General features: G+C 41.1%; 1 protein-coding gene across 1 annotated transcript in view; it reads left to right on the top strand.

Moving 5' to 3' along the window:
• Positions 1 to 17018, top strand: part of LOC108718508 (nuclear receptor subfamily 4 group A member 3) — a 30557-nt gene extending 13539 nt beyond the window's left edge. Inside the window, exons 5-6 of the mRNA XM_041566144.1 lie at positions 10220 to 10398; positions 13793 to 17018. Of these exons, the coding sequence (XP_041422078.1) occupies positions 10220 to 10398; positions 13793 to 14049 (436 nt within the window). The 3' untranslated portion in view covers positions 14050 to 17018. The remainder of the gene's footprint in view (positions 1 to 10219; positions 10399 to 13792) is intronic.
• Positions 17019 to 22298: the final 5280 nt, after the last annotated feature.

Genomic DNA, 22298 nt, shown 5'->3' with positions numbered 1-22298 from the left:
TGTTTAAGAAATTGCTACAGGAGGAAGGACTGATTTTTCCATCAGTTGCAGGCTTTTTACCATGAATGAGTGTAACGATCGCCGCCCGGAGCAGGCCCAGGAGCTCCGGGCGGCGCGTCCATCTTCGCCGGCGTCGCTCCCAAAATGGCGGCGCCCATGGCCGCCACGTGGGTAGCGGCGCCGGGCGATGACGTCAGCGCGCCGACGTCGGCGCAAGAGCGTCAATGACGTCAGAATGGCGCCAAATTTGAATATAAAAACGCCAACTAGACGCCAGAATGGCGCCCAAGAATAGGATTACTTTCCTGAAGCATATCCTGGGTTTCCTGTGTTCCTTATTGCCTAATCTTGTTCCTGCCTTGTATCCTGACCCTTTGCCTGGACTTTGGACTTTGTTTGTATTCTGCCTGCCTGTGAACTCTTGCCTGATCCTGACTACTCTCCGTTTAACCCTTTGGATACCGCGACCTTGTTCCCTCAAGAGGGCTTCCTCCTTGATCCAGACAACCTCCCTGGAGGGAGCTCCCGGCTCCCTGACATTATTCTTGGGCCATGGATCCTTCTGAGGAAGCCACACCTCATGTCGGACGAGCGCTCCGCGGACTGGCATCCCGCATGGAGGACTACGAAAACCAGCAGGTTCGCATTGGGCAAGCACTCGATGTCCTGCTGGCTCAAGTGCCTTCTGCGTCCTCCACTGCTCCACCTACTGGGGATCCCCCCATGGCGGCAGCCCCCACGAACACAAGCTACCCGACAGGTGAGCCTCGCATTCCACCTCCCCCTCGTTTCAGTGGGGACCCACAAGCCTGCAGGGGATTTGCCACGCAATGCCAAATTCAATTTGAGTTCCAACCCACACAGTTTCCAAGCGAGCGTTCCAAGGTGGGGTATGTGATGTCTCGATTGGAAGGCAAGCCACTGGAGTGGGCAACGTCTCTTTGGGAGAAGAATTCCCCGCTGACTTTTGATGTTAAAGACTTTCTCCAAGCTTTTCGTATAGTCTTTGATGCTCCAGGTCGGGTTACGAACGCCCCTGCCCGTCTCTTGCAGCTCCGGCAAGGAAGCCGCAGTGTCAATGAGTATGCTATAGACTTCCGAACACTGATGGCGGAGACTTCCTGGTGTGATGACGCTTACAAGGCTGTATACTACCAAGGCCTATCCATCCGCATCAAAGATGATCTCGTCTCCAGAGAGACTCCTGACACCCTGGAAGGGTTGATCGCTCTATCCATTAAGGTGGACACTCGTCTCAGTGAGCACCAGGTGGAGAGAGAGCGCAGTAGACGATTTTCTCCCATGTTGGCCCCTCGCTTTCAAAGGCCGATTCTGCAAACACCCGCTGTTCCTGTGACCCATGTGTCGACGTCTCCCTTGGAGGAACCCATGCAAGTAGGAAAGACTCGCCTCTCCGAGCAGGAAAGACTCCGAAGACGTATGGCAGGTCTCTGTTTATACTGTGGTGGGCATTCCCATTTTGCCAACGCCTGTCCTGCCAAAGCCAAGAGTTTTGTACCCCGAGGTATGTCTCAGGTTTCTCATGTAGGGGGCATCACTCGAGGTTCTCTGGAGAAGTATCAAGAAAATTCACGCAGGCTTCTCCTTCCTTTGCAGATTCACCTGGCAAGTAAGTCTATCTTCGAAAGGGCCTTCCTCGACTCCGGAGCGGATGGCAATTTCATGGATGCCTTTTTTGCCGAACGCATGAAGATTCCTCTGCTTCCATTGTCTTCTCCCCTGCGAATTACTGCCATAGATGACAAACCCCTGGAGTTTGAATTCGTCACAAAGTTCACGGCGGAACTATCTGTACAAGTTGGGGCGCTGCATCAAGAAAAACTTTCATTCTTCATCATCCCCTGTCCTTCTACTCCAGTGATATTGGGTCTTCCATGGTTACGTCTGCATAACCCCACCATAGACTGGTCCACTGGGCAGATCTCTCGTTGGAGTTTATTTTGCCTGCAACATTGCCTTCCGCCAAAGCCCCTCGAGAAGGTGAATGTCTCCTCTGCGGAATTAAAGACTTTGCCCTCCACTTACAAGGGATTTTCCGATGTGTTTTGTAAAAAGTCTGCAGAATTCCTTCCCCCACATCGCTCCTACGACTGTCCGGTTGAACTCCTGCCTGGAGCTATGCCCCCCAGAGGGCGCACCTACCCTCTCTCTCCTGCAGAGACTACCGCTATGAAGGAGTACATCCAAGAAAATCTCCAGCGGGGGTTTATCCGCCCTTCTACCTCTCCTGCAGGGGCTGGGTTCTTCTTCGTGGAGAAGAAGGACGGAGGCCTTCGGCCTTGTATAGACTATCGGGGTCTGAATAAGATCACCATGAAAAACAGATACCCTCTGCCCCTGATTGCCGAGCTCTTTGACCAGCTGAAAGGGGCAAAGATTTTCTCCAAGTTGGATCTCCGGGGGGCCTACAACCTCATTCGCATCTGGGAGGGTGACGAATGGAAGACGGCATTCAACACTCGGGATGGGCACTATGAATATCTCGTTATGCCCTTCGGCCTATGCAATGCCCCTGCCGTCTTCCAGGAGTTTGTGAATGATGTGTTCCGAGATCTCCTAGGAAGGTTCGTAGTCGTATACTTGGACGACATCCTGATCTTTTCCAAGGACCTTGAAAGTCATCGCTCCCAGGTGAAGGAGGTACTCTCTCGTCTGAGGAAGAACTCTCTCTTCGCCAAGTTGGAGAAGTGTGTTTTCGAGGTATCCAAGATCCCCTTCCTAGGATACATTATCTCTCCAGAGGGATTTGAGATGGACCCCGTGAAAGTGTCGGCCATCCAGGAGTGGCCTCTCCCACTGAGTACCAAAGCAATCCAGAGATTCATCGGATTTGCTAATTATTATCGACAGTTCATCCGGGGGTTCTCTTCCCGCATTGCACCTATCCTGGCCCTCATCCGAAAAGGGGGTAAACCCAGCCTGTGGCCTCCATCTGCTATAGAAGCTTTTCAGTCCTTGAAAGAGGCCTTCACGTCCGCTCCTGTTCTTCGACATCCCAATCCTGCACTACCCTTCTGCATCGAAGTTGATGCTTCTGAAGTCGGAGCCGGAGCTATCCTGTCTCAGAGACATTCCTCTGATGGAAAATTGCACCCCTGTGCGTTTTTCTCCAAGAAGTTCTCATCCGCAGAGCAGAACTATGACGTCGGGAATCGAGAACTCTTGGCAGTCAAGCTTGCCCTTGAAGAATGGCGTCACCTCCTGGAGGGTTCTGAAATTCCTGTCCAGATTTTCACTGATCACAAGAATCTGGAGTTCATACAGTCCCTCAAGAGGCTAAATCCCAGACAAGCCAGGTGGGCCCTTTTCTTTTCCCGATTTAACTTTGTTTTGACTTATCGCCCAGGTTCCAAAAATCTGAAGGCTGACGCCTTGTCTCGTAGCTTCACTCCGGTGGACCGTGACCCTGAGAGACAGGAACCAATCATTCCACCAGTCAAGATCATTGCCTCTCTGTATCCCCAATTTGCCGACCAGATTCTGGCTGGGCAGTCCTCGGCTCCTCAAGATACTCCGATTGGCATGGCCTTCGTCCCTCCAGAACTTCGCCTGGCCATCCTGCAACAAACCCACTGCTCCAGGCAAGCTGGACATCCTGGTTCGGCTAAGACCCTTGAACTCTTGAGGCGCCTAGTCTGGTGGCCTGATATCCGCAAGGATGTAAAGGACTTTGTGGCTGCTTGTAATGTCTGCGCCACTTCTAAGCCTAGCCATTCCCGCCCCAGTGGGTTGTTACAGCCTTTGCCGGTACCCTCTCGTCCATGGACGCACCTCTCTATGGACTTTATTGTCGAACTTCCTCCCTCCGGTGGGAATACTGTGATCTGGGTTGTTATTGACCGCTTCTCCAAAATGGCCCATTTCATCCCTCTGAAGAAGTTGCCCTCTGCGGTGGAGTTGTCCCAGCTATTTATCCAGTACATCTTCCGCCTGCATGGTTTCCCGGTGGAGATAGTCTCCGATAGAGGCACCCAGTTTACTGCCAAGTTCTGGCGTTCCTTATGCAAAGACCTGGGAATTGTTCTTCAGTTTTCTTCTGCATACCACCCGCAAACGAATGGGGCAGCTGAACGTGTCAACCAAGCCCTGGAGCAGTTCCTGAGGAACCACGTATCCCTCTGCCAGGATGACTGGTCTGATCTCCTCCCATGGGCGGAATTCGCTCATAATAATGCTTGTCATTCCTCTACAGGAAGGTCTCCGTTCATGTCGGTGTATGGTCAGCATCCTCAAGCTTTTCCCCAAGACTTTGTGCTATCTGACGTTCCGGCTGCTGACGACTCTGCAGCCCATATGTCTGCTATTTGGGCTGCGACCAAGTTGAACCTAGAGAAGAGTGCTCTTGTTCATAAGACTTTCGCGGATCGTCGTCGAAGATCCTCTCCTCTCTACAAGGTGGGTGATAATGTCTGGCTCTCTTCCAGGAATATCCGGTTGAAGATACCATCTCCCAAGTTGGGTCCAAAATTCGTGGGTCCATTTCCCATCTTGGAGATAATCAACCCTGTGGCTGTCAGACTCCAGCTTCCACCAGAGATGAGAATCCCCAACGTGTTCCACGTGTCTCTGGTGAAACCCGCCATCACCAACCGGTTCTCTGGCGGTCAGTCTCCTCCTCCTGCCATCTCAGTGGAGGGTCAACTCGAGTACGAGGTGGAGAAAATCCTAGACTCCAGAATCTCCAGAGGGTCCCTTCAGTACCTCATTCAGTGGAAGGGCTTTGGCCCTGAAGAATGCTCCTGGGAAGGACACCGTGATGTTCACGCTCCTCGTCTGGTGAGGGAGTTCCATTCCAAGTTTCCCCAGAAGCCAAGTCCTGGTGGTCCAGAGGCCCCCCGTGAGGGGGGGGTACTGTAACGATCGCCGCCCGGAGCAGGCCCAGGAGCTCCGGGCGTCGCGTCCATCTTCGCCGGCGTCGCTCCCAAAATGGCGGCGCCCATGGCCGCCACGTGGGTAGCGGCGCCGGGCGATGACGTCAGCGCGCCGACGTCGGCGCAAGAGCGTCAATGACGTCAGAATGGCGCCAAATTTGAATATAAAAACGCCAACTAGACGCCAGAATGGCGCCCAAGAATAGGATTACTTTCCTGAAGCATATCCTGGGTTTCCTGTGTTCCTTATTGCCTAATCTTGTTCCTGCCTTGTATCCTGACCCTTTGCCTGGACTTTGGACTTTGTTTGTATTCTGCCTGCCTGTGAACTCTTGCCTGATCCTGACTACTCTCCGTTTAACCCTTTGGATACCGCGACCTTGTTCCCTCAAGAGGGCTTCCTCCTTGATCCAGACAACCTCCCTGGAGGGAGCTCCCGGCTCCCTGACAATGAGCTGCAACTCAATGACAATGGTCCCACTGTTTTGAGGGGAAAAAAGGTAAGAATGAGAGGGAATAATGAGAAATTCAATGGAAGACAAGAGTATCTGGGCATATTACATATGCCACAAAGGACCAGAAGTTAAATACATTATAAAAACTGCCACCAACTGCATAGTTTATTTGGGTTGAATACCAATACCTATAAGATTTAAGCTGGCCATAGACGCAAAGATCCGATTGTACAATCGAGGATTTGTAAGATCCCAATAGCATTAGATGGTATGAAGAAGTTGTCCAAATCACTCATAAGGGATTGCACAGCCTCACTGCCCTCACTTTGAAGAGCCACGTGGCTTCAATTGAACATTTCAACAAGTGTTTTAAAGTAATTCAAATATCATGTAGTGTTGTCCTGCACTGATACAACTGTTGTGTTTGCTTCAGAAACAATGCCATAGTTTATATAAACAAGCTGCTGTGTAGCCATGGGCAAACATTCAAGGCACAGGTTACATAGCAGATAATAGATGCACTCTGCAGAATACCATTGAATTCCATTACAGAGCTTATATGTTATCTTCTAAGTAACCTGTGCCTTTTCTCCTTTTTCAGCTTGAATGGCTGCCCCCATGCCTACACAGTAGCTTGTTTATATAAAGTATAGTAGTCTTTCTAAAGCAAACACTTAACTTTTACCAGTGCAGGAAAAGAGCACATTATACTTGAATTACATTAAAACACTTAAATGTTTTCTGTTACTGTTCCTTTAGGTCTAAAGGAGTGGCATCTTGTTCTATGAACTTTTCTATGGGAAAAGATCCCTTGCTGACTGTCTACAATGTCTTCTAATGTATTGTGTAGAATATAATCATGTCCACTCACAAGCACTTTTTCTCCAGAGAAAACAACCCCAACCTTGATGGATTTTCCTCACATTTTAATTCGTTCATACCATTGCTGACTTCATCTCCACTGTGTATGAGTGCACGCAGGCTGAAGCAACTCAGAAAAATGGAGCAGGGGTACAAAGTAGATCTGCTTCTCTAAGCCTGCAAAAATATGGAGGCTGAGTGAAGAGGAGTATATTCCCCTTGTGCTCATGGCCTTTAAGTGCCTTATCCCTTATTACCCCAAAAGCTTTCCTACCACTGATGTCAAACTTACAGTCCTATAGTATAGTAAGTGCCCGCATTCAGTAACTAGATATCAAAAACTGCTAAAACATCTGACCAGCAAAGAAGATGGAATAAATAAATATAAATATTTATATTAAATATATAAATGAAAGATTAAATCTTAAAGGCTTAATTCTGAATGCAATTGTTTGAGACTCTTACTTTTGTTGAGTACAGGGTACACATAGCTTATGTTAAATAAACTTTGTTTTTCTTTCACCTCAAGTTGTCTCAAGTAACTGAATTTCCCTGACAATACTGGTGGAGTTAATGTGGGCATGCTCGACATCACAAATGACACCCGTCTAGATTGATGGCCTGAGGGACGAAGGCAGAAGCGGCCACTCAAGGTATAGAAATCCTTGACTGTCTTCCTCCCTCCCTCGGTTCATCCAGGACTGGGTGTGCAATGCAGCAGCCTAACCCAAGGAGACCATTCAAGGTATCTGTGCTTTGTCCTAACTTAGCTTCCAGTATGAAAGTGTGGATGTGTGGGAACTAAAGCAAGGGCTCGTAGTTCTCTAGAGGGTTTAGGCAACTGACTGGTCTGACTCCATGAAGTCTGATCTGCAAAACGTTCTAGTTCCTCTGCATGCTTCTCACTGCTTATAAGTTCTGTACTAACCAATCCTATAAAGTACTGCACAACCCCAAAAAAGTCATAATTCTGGGTAAACGATGAGGAACAAACTTACTAGGGGAGATAATCAATCTGTTTGATACCTTTGTAAGGGTTTCCTGACCTACAGTAAATATATATTTCTTCTGAAAGATGATGGATCAAAGGAAAATGGTTAGGCAGCAGAAACCCATTTATGAGCATCCCTATAGAAGTAATAAATGTGCCATACAAACCTGTATTACATAGGACTTAAAGGGACAGTAACATCAAAAAATGAAATTGTTTTAAAGTATTACAAATATAATACAGTGTTGCCCTGCCCTCGTAAAACTGATGTGTTTGCTTCAAAAACACTACAATTTTTTATATAAATAAGCTGCTGTGTAGCCATGGGGGCATCTATTCAAAGGAGAAAAGGCTGAAGTTACACAGCAGATAGCAGATAAGCTCTATAGAACATAATGTTATCTGTTATCCACTATTTATCCTGTGCCATATAGCCTTTTTTCAATTATCGCAATTGCTATTCAGCAGCTTGTTTATATGAACTATAGTAGTGTTTCTGAAGCAAACAGATCAGTTTTACCAATGCAGGGCAACCCTACATGATATTTTCATTACTTTAAAAACTTTCATTTTTTGGTGTTACTGTTCCCTTAAAGATGCTACTGTACCCTCTAATCTGTTCCCTCTTCCCAGGGGTGCTTTGCCAATGAGGCGAGTTGAGGCTATCGCCTCAGGCGGCAGCGCCCCACTATGTTCCAGGGGGCTGCAAAAATGCTGCTCCTGGCACTTTAAGAGCGAATTTCCAGGGGGGGGGGACAGCAGCAACTGCTGCTGCCTCAGGCGACGGAGGGGCCAGGATCGCCCCTGCCTCTACCAGTCACTCTCCATTATATCCCGCAGTCTAGCCTTTGCAAATTCCTTCAGAATATGCTGGTATAAATGATAAAGTTTCAGTTATTCTGTCTGCTAATAAAATATCATATTGTGGTTTATTTAGAGGGGGAAATTGCAAATGTACTGGTCAAAAAATTTGGTGGTGGGCATGCCCAAGCCTAAATAAGATTGGAGGTGAGAAAAAGGAAGTTATGTCTTAAAATTTAGATTTACGTTGTGTGTCCTTGCCACAACAGCGACCACCTTCAGCTTTCAATGTCCAAAACCATGGGTATTTGTAGTTTCAGAAAAGGCTAATAATATATGTAATTTTGATGATGTTTCCATGTTTTTAAGGAAAGTGTCTATGACAATAGGACTGTTATCGCAACATTATACATTTTTCTTTTCACAATCTCAACCATTTAGTCCTGTTTGTCATTTAAAATTAGGATTTATAAAGTCTGGCCACTGTATCTATCATTGCCTTAATAGTAGAGGTACAACCACTGCAATTTACTGCAGAACATCCATTGGCATGGCCAGTTACTACAGGCAATGCCTTTCTTACTATTCTAATCATATCCAAATTATTGTAGCCTTGCTCCAACAAGTTTAGCTAAAGGTCTTGTTTTAAGACCTTCCTGTTAACAAGTGGCACCTACAGTAAATCTCCAAGGGGTTTATTTTTACATCCCATGTGCATTACCTTACTTTTATCAGCACTAAATCTCATCTGACACTTAGCCACCCAGACTGACAGTTGGTCAAAATTTTGCTACAGGGATGATGTGAAGATTCGGGGGAGATTAGTCGCCCAGAGACAAATCTCCTCTTCTTTGGGAGACTAATCTCCCCAAAATGCCTTCCTGTCAGCAAGAATGTGAATCGTCGGCAGGATGGCATTCGGACCACTTAGTTTTCCGAAGTTGCCCGAAGTGGCCTCTCGAGGAAACTTCGGAAAGATTAGTCACCTGAAGAGGAGGAGATTTGTCGCTGGCCACTAATCTACCCTAAATCTTCACGTCTGCTGCCACCACCCTTACTTGGGCTGCATAGTCTTGTGTCAAACTCTGATACATTACTTACAAAACCCTCCCCTAAGTCATTAATGAACAAACTAACTGGTGTGACCTATACTTCACAAAGCCATTCTGATTACTGCTCTCCAGAACATGATCTAGAATATAATTGCCTACCAAACCTTCAAAAAACATTCCCACTACATATATCAAAACTAGGGGCCTATTGTAATCCCTTTTTTAAATACTGGAATTACATAAACTTTCCTCCAGTCCATAGGGTTTCATCCATCAGGCCCTGGTGCCTTATCCACATTCATTTATGTGCAATATCCAGTGTCCGTCACTAACTTCATTGAGCTGAGAGATCTGTGCCCGTGGTTTACCATATGTAGCAGATTTCCTCACTCTAGAAGAAATACTATTCAAAATGGTAATTTAATGTTGGGTCAATATAACACCAGTCTACTTTTACTTTTGGTATAGCTGGTATTAGCCAGCATCTTTCTGTGTGATTTGATAAAGCAGTGTTGGCAGTTGGATTTGTGTGTGGCATCTGTGTGCAGGAAATATGTTTTAGTATTTACTAACTCCCAGCATGGTAACTATTTTCACCTTAAACAACGCACGAGGGCCCACCTCTCCTGTCTGCCCTTAGTTTCAGCCCTGATGAACATATATAACACATATAACACATTTAAGCTAATTTAATTTCTTTATTTATTTCTTTATTTAATTTTTTATGTATTTTATATATTCTTATTTATTTACAACATACTGTACATCTTCTTTGCTGGTCATATATTTTAGCAGTTTTTAGCAGTTCTGAATACAGGTTGCTAGGGAACAATTCATCTATATTATGAGTGCAATCAGTTAAATTATTTGGCTGCTCCAGATATTGCCAATTGTAAATGAAGATTTAAGTTTTTTTGATGGATCAATATTCAGCAATTTAATAAAATGTTATCACTTTTAACCAAGGTATAGTTTATGCACAAAATGCACATTTACATTTTTCCAACTTGATTTTTATTTGAAAAGCAGTACCCCTTATATGTTGCTCCTTAAATATAAATATGTATATAAATATAAACTGCAACTTTAAATACATTTACCTAAATAGTTTATTATAAAATAACTATAATGTTATAATAATTATAAAATAACTCATTTCTGTTGTAGATCAAATATGGCAGAAGATGAATTTGTATTTTGTAATGGATGTGTATTGCATAGAGTTCAGTGTCTTCGTGGTTTTGGGGAGTGGCTTGATGCAGTACAACATTTCTCCTTAAATTTACAAAGCCTGAACCTTGATGTTTCAACTGTAGCATGTTTGTCTGCTGCATGTCTTTTCACAGGTAAGGAGTATATTTGTATTAAGCATATCTACCTGACTGTAGCGATGTAACTGTTAAACATTCTTAAGATGTACTGCTATCTAGCTATAAACATATTACATTATTATAAACAATAAACAAGTTTGAAACTGCTTAGAACATACAATCTACTTTGGCAGCTCTTAAGGAACTCTAACAGAAATGAAAGTATAAGCTTCATCATGCTGAAATATGAACTTTCTAAATATAGTCAATTCAAAATTAATCTAGTTACTCTTTACTCTCTCCCTCTCAGCATCTGCCTCTCTTCTGTATGCAGAAGATTTTAATTGGCAGTTGTTAAATATGAGATAAAGTAAATGTGCATATATTGTTTGTTTAATGGACTAATGCTTGTTAATAGAGTCTGCTGAATGAGGCTTTATGTGGAATCTGATATTGTGTTGGATAAAAATGCGTTTTCTTTCAGTAAGCTATATTTTAGATTTTTGATATTATTGTTAGAATTCTCCTTTAAATGCATCAAAAAGTACATTTTGTTCTATCTGTAGTAAGACTCATTAAGGGTGCCATATCAAGGAAATCTTTTTTAAAGAGCATATCAATTATTGTATACACTGCAATTAACAGACATATCAGCTTCCAGATTTGTTGGGCATCAATAACAGGTCAGTAATTTGTACCCAAAGCCAAACTTGTATAGAATCATCACTCTGACTGACTGCTTTGATAACACCTGATGCAGGGGGTTGGCATTTGTAAATGAAATAAAATGCAACAAAGATGAATTTAGTTAAATTGATTCCCAGTGTACAGGTAAGTAGAGAAGAGTAAAAGAAAATATTTTGTCTTAATGTGTTACCATTTATTAGCTAATTGATATATTTGTAGTGCGAGCTTTCATATATATATATATATATATATATATATATATATATATATATATATATATATAAAGAGCAAAAAAAGCCAGCACAGCTCGTTTAAAAAGTCTTGTTGCCTGGGTGCTAACAGCAAAATAGTAATGTATATCTGGAAACAGGCGAGCACACACAGGTCTTAATTGAAAAACAAAAGGTGTTTATTAAACAAAAAACGAATTGTTTTTTGTTTAATAAACACCTTTTGTTTTTCAATTAAGACCTGTGTGTGCTCGCCTGTTTCCAGATATATATATATATATATATATATATATATATATATATATATATATATATATATATATATATATTCAATCAGATATGGTGCACTCGTAACCCCTAAATGGCAACTGCCTGGGTGCTGGTCACAACAACGATTCATACAATACCAAAAAAACGCACTCCAAGGTTTTCCTGAAGATGGGTGAGGCATGGGCAAGTGAGGAAGCCTAATCGTTGAAATAAACCATAACTTTATTTTCACCTTATATAAGTCCTTGGAGTGCGTTTTTTTGGTAATATATATATATATATATATATATATATATATATATGTTTGCCATGAGTACACACCCCACCGGTCACTGTGTTTTTAGGGTTGCCACTTTTGTGCCTTCAGGTTGGGGTGCAGACAATGTCATTCAGCAGTTCTTCAGTTTGCAATTTCAGCAAGCTGGTTGATGGGGTTTAAATTACCCTAGCAACCATGCAGTGATTTGAATAAGAGACTGGAAAATGAACAGGCGAGGTCCTAAATAGAAAAATGAGTAATAAAAAGTTATAAAATAAAAAAGTACTAAACGTGTAATAAACGTGTAGCCTTACAGAGCATTTGTTTTAAGATGGGTTCAGTGACACCCATTTAAAGCTGAAAGGGTCAGAAAAGGCAAATAATTAAAAACTATAAAAATAAATAATAAAGACAAATTGAAAAGTTGCTAAGAATTGGCCATTCTATAACAGACTAAAAGTTAATTTAAAGGTGAACCACCCCTTTAATATAGAGGCATATATATAATATACATCTTTCCTCATAAGGTAATGACATGTAACTTTCTAAAAATGAGCACCAGTGGTCCACTGAATAGTTTTAAACCAATTGTGATTTGGAGTACCAAAGAATGTACTAAAATACATATTCTGGTTAATTCAAAATGGGTAAATCCACAACCACAATTGTAATTGCCCCAAATTGGATAAAGTCATTGTGTGAATTAACAGTGGTCATTAAGGTTTCTTGCATCCAAACTAGGGATGCACCGAATCCTAATCCTGCTGAAATAAGGCCTAATTCTGGCCGAATCCCGAACCGAATCCTGGATTCAGTGCATACCTAATCCAAGCATATGCTCCTTGCACCCTGCCAGTCTGTTCAGATGAATTTGGCACAAGTTCTGACACTTGGAAACCCCAGAGGTACCAAATTCCTTAAAGGTGGTGTTAGCTCCAGAACTTCCACTGCAGACAGGTTAAAAAATGCAAAGTGAAATTGCATTTTAAAGGGGGCCTGTAACCCAGTAATAAAAATCTGTACAATAAAAGTCCTTTTTAAATTAAGAGTGAAACCTAACTTTTAACTGAAAACCTCCATACCTGTTATAAACTCATTTAAAAATGTCAGCTATTGATCACAGTTTACCTTCCCCCACCTCTATGTCAGAGTCACAGCAATCACTTTTATCCACCAAATGGTTGGAATTATGGAAAAATGCATTCTGGGAACAAAGCATTCAAAATTGTTTCAAAATTGCACGTTCACACTGCAATAATGGTTATAAATGACCCACTATGTCTCTAATCTATCAAATTGCAAAGCTTTGCTAATATTAGTGATTTTAAAAGACATTTTTGAAAATCACCTCAAAGTTTGTATTTTACAGTAGCTTATTTCATACAAATCCTTATGTATATAAAATACACAACTTTTTTCAGGCAAAAACAAGCAATCAAAAACATTTCAGAATACAATCAAATCACTAAATCACAATATTACTATATTGAAATTAGATTATATTGGAATTATATTATTAAGTGTGATTAGTGCTGAATGTTCATGTCACTCGGTGCAAAACAAATGTATATTAATGTTCATACATGTATATTCTTTCTACCCCAAAAAAATATGTGTGTATATGTGTAAAAATAAAGTGTTAGTGTAACCTTTAACTGTGGCAGGTGTGCAGGCAGCAGACTCTAAAGAATAGCCACATTGTACAGGCTATTTTGTGGGCAGCTCTGGGGATCCTGGGAGTGGAGTGAACAGCCAAATTATAATTTTCATGTGTCTGCTGTAGTTCTGGGCCCAGGCATGATATCTCTTCCAAGCAGCCACTCCCTAATCTGCTCATTAATAATAACTCAATACCCTGACAAACATATGTGCAAACTATATTCAATTTTACTTTTGTCTTTCATTTGTGTTTTAACTATTAATTGTTCTAGTAATGTTAATTTTTTTAAATGCATTTCTTTATATATCCTTGTTTATTTTCTAGGACGGCATGGACTAAAGAACCCAAAGAAAGTGGAAGAATTACATAACAAAATTGTTTGCTGTCTAAAAGAACACTTAACTTTACTGGGACAAAACAGAACAAATCAACTAGATAGTACAGTAGTAATGTGTATTCTCACAGAGTTACGTTCTCTTTGTAGATTGGGACTGCAACGTATATTTTACCTAAAACTGGAAGATTTGGTACCAACTCCTCCTGTGATTGACAAGTTATTTCTTGATACATTACCATATTAAAATGATGCTGTATACTATGAAATAAACTAAAAATCAGTTTAATGAAGTCTACAAAAGAAGCCCCAAAATCAGCCAGATCACACTATTATACCATGCCCATTTATAATGGAAAATGAAAACAAAATAAGACTATATGAGACTCATGTTAAACATTCTGTAGGTGTTTAAGTCCAATTATTTTTTTTAATAATTTTTGGGAGAGGGAAAGTACCCATGATAGGTTGGTTTTTTACAGAATATGAGCAGTTGTATTTACTGTTCGCCATGTACAGAAAGATCCCAGATGCAAGTGCAAGATCAATCATTTTAAAAAGGGTCTGGCTGTATTCTATACCTCAGTTGGAGAGCTCAGCTTTTTCAGGTGCAATGCAGCACTTTAGCTTACTGCATGACATAGGGTCCCATTATCTAGAAACCCACAGGTTCCAAGCACTCCAGGTGAAGGTCCCTATACCTGTACTGTTTTCATGTTATCCTGATTAAAATATGTCAGATACAGACACTAACCTATGTTTTGTGGGAGGGTGTTATCATCATTGGCCCAGGGGCACTTTACCAGGCATCATGTGAGGTGGAGGTAGGCCTTAGTATCTGAGGAGAAGAGGTTGGACCCTAAAATAATCATAGCTTAGAGAAGTACGGGTGCCCAGACCCCATGGTTAGTATGGAACAGAATAGCATCCTATTATAGTTTAGCCCAGAGATAGTCAGTGAGATAATCAGCTCTAGAGCAACATCAGTGCTCCACCAAGAAGAAGTAGTGGGATTAGTAATAGCCAGGCACCACCCAGCAGGAAAGGGGCTCAGCCTACAGCGTATCCACAAAAGAGACTTCAACAGGAGAGATTCATAAATTGGTGTCCCTGTCTTGGACCTGGTTGGATGTTTGAGTGCATTATACTCCCTGATATTATCTTGCTAAATAGATTTCCTTAACCCATACATTCCAGGGGGAGTACTTTCTATTCAATAAACCATTGCTTCGTGGCTAGGAACCTCTGATGCCCAATTATTTCATGCTTTTTACACAGCATCTAAGTTACAGATTAGCAACAACACCTTTAGACATTTCCAGTGAGTACTCAACTGAGGGACTTGATCGCATGTAACAGTGCTCTACTATTCAGCAGCTGTAGATAATAAGGGATTTCATTTGACCCCCTCCAACCTGTTACAAAGAAAAACAAAGTCTATCAAGTTCACCACCTCCAAATGAACCCCAGTCACTCTTAAAAACTTTAATAAAATCTGGCAACACAACATCATTTGACAACCTCACTACCCACTACTACAGTGACCATGCACCTATTAACAATGAACCTCATTTGCAAATTTGCTGCCCAGTTTTTGAGTATAGTCAAATCTCTCTACAGTGGCAGTGGCAGCATCTTGCATGCTGCATTGCCCAATTTAGTATCATCTTCAAAAATAGATACAGTATGTTCAATGCTCCCCTCAAGGTCATTAATAAACAAATTAAAGGTCCAGGGTCAAGGAGAGACCCTGGCGTTCTTCACTAACAACACTGATCCAATTAGAAAATGGTCCATTTACCACCACTCTTTGTAATATATCCTTTAACTAGTTCTCTCTCCGAGTACAATTATCAACTATTATGTTCCAGGCAATAATCCTTAATTTAACCAGTAACATTTTGTGTGCTACTGAATATTAAGCAAAGTCTAAGTAGATCACATCCACTGCCATCTCAGTATCTGTGTTTTTGCTCTTTATAGAAGGCAATTAAATTAGTCTGGCAAGATTGCTGGCAACTCATAGTATTGTAATTTGCACTTTATTAAAGTATCATATCCCTTATCATGCCTTCCAAAAGCTTTCCTACAACTAGGGGGTTATTTATCAAAGGTCCAATGTTGATCTCTAACTCCTACAAGACCTTGACAGATTTTAGATGGTGTATTTTCGGATTCGAGCCATTACCAGGGTCAGGGTATAATAAATCTTGAAAAATCCAGGAAAGCCCGACCCGCACATCACTCAGTGTCATGCTAATTTTAGTAAAATTTACAAAAATAGATAATAGATGTGTGGTCAACAATAGCTTGATCTGTGTCTTGTATGTTTACACTGCTGTTAAATAAAATTTGTTCTACAGTTTGCATATTTATCATACACATCTTTATTTATCTTATTGACTGTAAGCTATTAAAGGAATGTGTTTTAAAGGAATGACAATAAAATGTACTGTTGCCCTGTACTGGTAAAAGTGTTTTTTTGCTTCAGAAAGACTACTATAGTTCTATAGTATTATATAAATAAAATGCTGTGTAGCTGTGGGGTCAGCTATTCAATACAGGATACACCGTAGATAACATACATTCTGAAGAATCCAATTTGTATACTACAGAGCTTACAATATCTATTGTGTATCCTGTGCCTTTTCTCCTTTATTAGCTTTGAATGACTACCCCTATGGTCAGGGGCATAACAACCGTGCATAGGGACTTCTGTGCAAACCCGCACTCTTCTGCTCGCGCACTCGCTGAGGTGCGAGCATGTCAATTTAATGAAAACTAAAGCGGCGGGAGGGGGATTTCAGTACTATACAGGAAACAGACCTGGCGGTCGGGGTCCCCCTTTTCCTCTGGCCCCCCGCCACTGCGGGGTCTGCTTCCTCTATAGTTTTCCCAGTGCCCATGGTTACACAGTAGCTTGAAATAAGCTATATAATAGAGTAGCTTGATATAGCTTATATAAGCTGTAGTAGAATTTCTGAAGCCAGTTGTACCAGTGCAGAGCAAAAAGACATTATATTTTCAAACAGTATTAAAAATAAAACAAAATACTGATCATCTCTGTACTGTACTGAATCATCTCACAGGAACATGCCATCACTTCAAAGCCCTTTGGTTAGCATTTAATGATTGAAATATTTTAATATTTTGGTAAAAATGCTTTATTTGGTGTATTTTTAGCTAATAAATGCTTTCCTATAAATACTGAAATAATTCTGCATGATTCATTTTGTAAAAAAAAAAGTGTGTATGTAATTTATTTGTTGATTGTTTTAAATACAACTTTGTTTATATGGTGAATAAAATAATATACATTTTAAAATGCACAATGTCCTGCAACTGTATAATTAGTTATAACATAAGGGTCTAGGTATTCAAAAACTACAGAAAAGATGTGGAAGAGGAAAATCTACTGTTAAAATATTATAGAAGCAATGTACAAAAATGGAATCATCTATAGTGAATTAAAGGTACAGTACTCTACTTTTGTGTCAAGAGAAAAAGGAAGACAGTTTTTTTGCTATAATTTTAACCCAAGGAGTCCCAAACACCCAAAATGCAGCTGGGGGGGTGTCTGAGCTTTTATCCACATTCAAAAGCAATGCCTAGCTGCATCCACATAACAAATGGTCTCATTAGGTTATAGGAGCTTGTACACAGCAGACCTTCCAATTACTATATTCCTAAATGGTGCAACATAGCCATATAAAAATTCTCCCAGACCTCGGAGTATAACACACACTACAACACACACTAGCATAAATTTGAGATATGCCACAGCTTTGATCATAATTGAGGGACAGCAAACGTGAAAACTATAAATTAATCAAGTTTTTCATTGGAAAAAACTTAAATCGCTTGAATTAGTTTTTTTTAACCAGAAAATGTGAGTTTTGACCAAAAAAATCAACTCTAAAACTCAAATTTTCGTGGAAAACACAACTTGAACCTTGATAAATAACCCCCTTCATGTCTAAGAGTCACTGAACTGGACACCAGAAGTGCTTTCCAGGCAAATGTGTTTTGTATTTTCCTTTTGGTTTACTACGTAGCTGTGAGGGTTCATCCTTTTCCCTCTGAACTGTCCAGGGCCGGAACTAGGTGGTAGGCAGTAATAATAATAAATAAAAACTCACCAATGTTCTATTCATTCCTATGAGATGTTTAGAACCATATTTTTCAAATGGTGAGTTTTAACTTTCACCCATTGATAAATACAATACTAAAAATCCCATAGGAACAAATAGAACATGGATGAATTTATAATTCTTAATCTTGTAACGCTAATCTGGGCTATCCACACCACAGATAGTTAATGTCCAGCTAAGATAGGAGTATGGGTTACACTTGGGTTGGACTCTCTCTGCAGGATCCGGGCCTTCGCTAAGTGGAAGCTATCCCTTTAAGGTGTAGTACAACTACAACACCCAGACTACTGTGCATACAAAAATGATTGGGCACCAGGAGGTTCTTATGATGCAAACAAAGAACTGTTTATTAGTCATAGACAATGTCCCCAGGTTTACTCACATCCAGTGGTTAGAGGAAAAAGGCAGAGGCACATCATGCAGCTTTACACATGCTGACACTCCCTTAGGACAGACTTGGCAGGCATCCCACTTCACCTCTGCAACATATTCCGGTAGTGGTCTCTGGATCAATCTCAGGGCAATCATCTCTCCTGATTCCCCTCCAATCTATCACTCCTGCGTTGGAGCTCAGAACTGCTCTTTTTAGCTCAATCCTGACTATATTACACTCCTTGAGTGTACTAGTACTGGGAGCTCACCTGCCACTTTCTATTCCTCATTCACGGGTTGCCTAGTCCCCAACTTGGACACATGACTTTCTGGGCCTTGCTGCACCCAGGCTCCCCCAGGCACACCCAGCTGGATCAGCATCCAGCAGCCAAAGAGGAAGAGGCCACTCCTTACACACACTATAGTGCAGTGTGGCAGGAAGTTGTCATATCACCTCTTTGCCAATAACACTGAGCAAAGGTGGGGCCGTAAAGCCATAAGGGCAGATTAACCCCCTATGGGCCCCTACAAGCTTTTAACTCACATTTTGATAAATCTGCTCCTTGGTTTGTAAGTAGCCTTTAATGTTATTTCCACTAAAGTGCATTTATGAACATTGAACCTCCTTTGCCAATTTGCATCCAAATTCTCCAGTTTATTCAGGTATCTCTGAAAAGCTTAAATATCCTGCATTGAACTTATAATTTTGCACAGTTTGGTATTAGTAGCAAATATAGACACAATACATACAATGCCCATCTCAAGGACATTCATATACAAATTGAAATGCAAGGGCCACAGGCAGACCACTGCAGTATTCCACTAACAACATTGGTCCAGGTAGAAAATGCTCAATTTACCCTAACTCTATGAAATCAATCCTCAATCCTTATTCAAGTACAAATATTAAGTTCCATGCCAATTATCTTTAATATAATCAGTAACCTTCTGTGTGGTACTGTATCACATGCTTTAGCAAAATGCTGTGATATGCTGGCTGCTATCCTCATATTGTGATTGTGACATTATCTCCTATTACTTTACAAAAACTTTCCTACAACCAATGTCTTACTAACAGGCCTGTAGTTTTCATCAAAAAATCCTAGAAAATCAAATTAAATGGTTTGTCAATCATAGAGCTGAGCTCTTTAAGTACCACAGGGCGAATATTGTCAGATCATGGATTTTCTTTCCTATCACATGTTCTAGTCGGAAGGGTTTTTTTTACAGTGAGAGCTGTGAAGATATGGAATTCTCTCCCTGAATCAGTTGTACTGGCTGACACATTAAATAGCTTAAAGAAGGGGTTGGATGGCTTTTTAGCAAGTGAGGGAATACAGAATTATGGGAGATAGCTCCACCGAATTTGCGGCACAAGCTCAGGGGCGGCATGCCGCCCAGCCACACTTAAATTTATGCCGAGCCGGAGCACTAGGTACTCTGCGTCCTGTCCCAGTGCTCTGGCTGTGGACGAAACAGATGTGCATGCACGCGACCCGAGGGGAGGGGTGAGGGCAACAGAGGATCTAGTCCATTTTAGAGTCAGGAAGGATTTTTTCCCTCTTCAAGGCAAATTCGAGAGCCTTCAAATGGATTTTTTTAGCCTTCCTCTGGATCAACTAGCAGTTTGGCAGGTTAAAATAAAGTTAAAAGGTTGAACTTGATGGACGTGTGTCTTTTTTCAACCTAACTTACTATGTTACTATGTATGTAACTTCCTCCTAAATCAACAAGCCATCAATAGTTAAATTATTAGAATTGGGTCTTTGAAAAAGCATACATTCATGTAGCTTAAAATTATTATTTGTAACTATCTGAACAAACTATTTGTGAATATTAAATATCAGATATGCATGGATGGAAACGAGTCATGACAAGTATTCATTGCTAGATATAAGCTGTTCAAATGTTTACAGTTGTAAGCCTGAATAATTAGCTGGTACCAAGTGCTCATTACAAAGCACATAGAATTTGCTCTCAACATTAGACAATGTAAAATGTAGTTGGATCTCTCAATCAATATTTACTTAACTAGGTTTTAAACAAATATATGCACATCCACTCTGTCTCTGATCAAGGCATGACTAATAAGAGAGATTAGCATTTTGTTTTATTTACAGGAAAACATAATTTTATAATAAAAAAATAATTATGCAAAGCTTTGTATATTCCAAAACATATTACTGTATAATCTGTTTTCATCGCTAAAACTGAAATGAATACAAATCTTATATGAATACAAATTGATACAATTTTTATATGTTATAGCTCTATTTTGAAATGATTTTACTGTTCCTTTAACATGGCAGTGAGCAACCAATTGGAATAGGCACATTCAGTTAAAAACTATTTTAAAACTTAAAAATGCACAACCATTTAGATTTCTCCAAAGATATTTGGAATAAACTTTAAATTGTGTAATGACTAATAAATGAGTTCATAGGTGAACACCTCTAAATAAGACTTGGTATGAAAATATTAGTATGTATTGGCAATTTTAGAGTTTAATCACCTTGATGGGGATTAAGCTTTGCCATCATACATCATAACTAAATTCCAGTTATTTGACCTTTGGAGATGACCAGGAGATTTGGATTTTGGACAGTTGAAGGAAGATTGATATTCTTCAAGACACTAGTCTGTGACACTTCCAGATTTGTGGGCAATATTTTTCTATTGCTGCTGGGCTGGGCACTGGCACAGGTAATAAATACTTGGGGGGCAATATGATGTCATCACAGACAGTGATCTGATTTATGTTTGGTTCAGGTTGCTGCTGGCACAGGTAAATATTGGGGACAATATGCTGGCTGCTGGGCTTGTGTGCCAGGTGCAGAAGGGCTGTATGATGGGTGGCTGCTGGCACAGGTGCAGGAGGGCTGTGTGATGGGTGGCTGCTGGGCATGCTGGCACAGGGGCAGAAGGGCTGTATGATGGGTGGCTGCTGAGCATGCTGGCACAGGTGCAGAAGGGCTGTATGATGGATGGCTGCTGGGCATGCTAGCATAGATACGGGGGGCTGTATGATGGATGGCTGCTGGACATGCTTGCACAGGTACGGGGGGCTGTATGATGAATGGATGCTGGGCATGCTGGCATTGCTGCGCTGATTGAAGCTCTTGCCTACAGTGCCAGACTACCTTTGCTCGGCAATGGTTAAATAATGATTCTCATTGTATAGCAGATATAATTTCGCCTTTGCCCCGATCCACCTATGATGGGATTCCGACGTGGACAAAGTCTCCATGACCTAGTATCCAGTGACCCTGTTCACTGTTATAGTGAGAGCCAAACGGTAACCACTTGGCTACCCTCCAATAAACTGGGGTGTTTTAAGTGCCCATCATGTTTGTCATGTAGATCCATGACACCGGGCACCAGCTTTGTACGCCCCCTCACTGGCCATAGATACAAGATTCGCCATCATATAACATGCACTACAACACATGTGATTTATCTCATCACATGCCCTTGTGGGCTTTTGTATGTGGGCAAAACAGATCTAATGTTGCGACTTCGTATTGACGCTCATAGATCAGCGATCAATACTGCCTTCAGGGACCAAAAAACCACTAAACGGGTGGCTAAACATTTCTTAGAGGTGGGCCACCGTGTACCGACTTTTAAATTTATTGCTATTGACCACATACCAATGCCTAGAAGGGGTGGAGATAGATCTTGACTTCTCTTTCAACGTGAAAACTTTTGGATAAAAACACTTGATACTCTTTCTCCCAAAGGTCTGAATGAGTATTGTGCGTACAGCTGCTTTTTTGCTAAAAGATAATACGCTTTTAATTATTTTTGGATTTGTATTTATTTCACATATTAGACTGTATTGATAATACCTTTTTTCCGCCAGCCTTCCTTTTTTGTTTTGCTTTGCCTTTTTTGTTTTTGTCCAATATGCATTCATTAACACAATTTTGTGTGATGTCAGTAACAAGGCGGGATTTTTAAATCTTTATATTTG

Source organism: Xenopus laevis, chromosome 6L (assembly GCF_017654675.1).
Source record: "Xenopus laevis strain J_2021 chromosome 6L, Xenopus_laevis_v10.1, whole genome shotgun sequence".
Lineage (NCBI taxonomy): Eukaryota > Metazoa > Chordata > Amphibia > Anura > Pipidae > Xenopus > Xenopus laevis.
The sequence above is the reverse complement of the archived record's forward strand: the minus strand, read 5'-3'. Positions and strand labels throughout refer to the sequence as shown.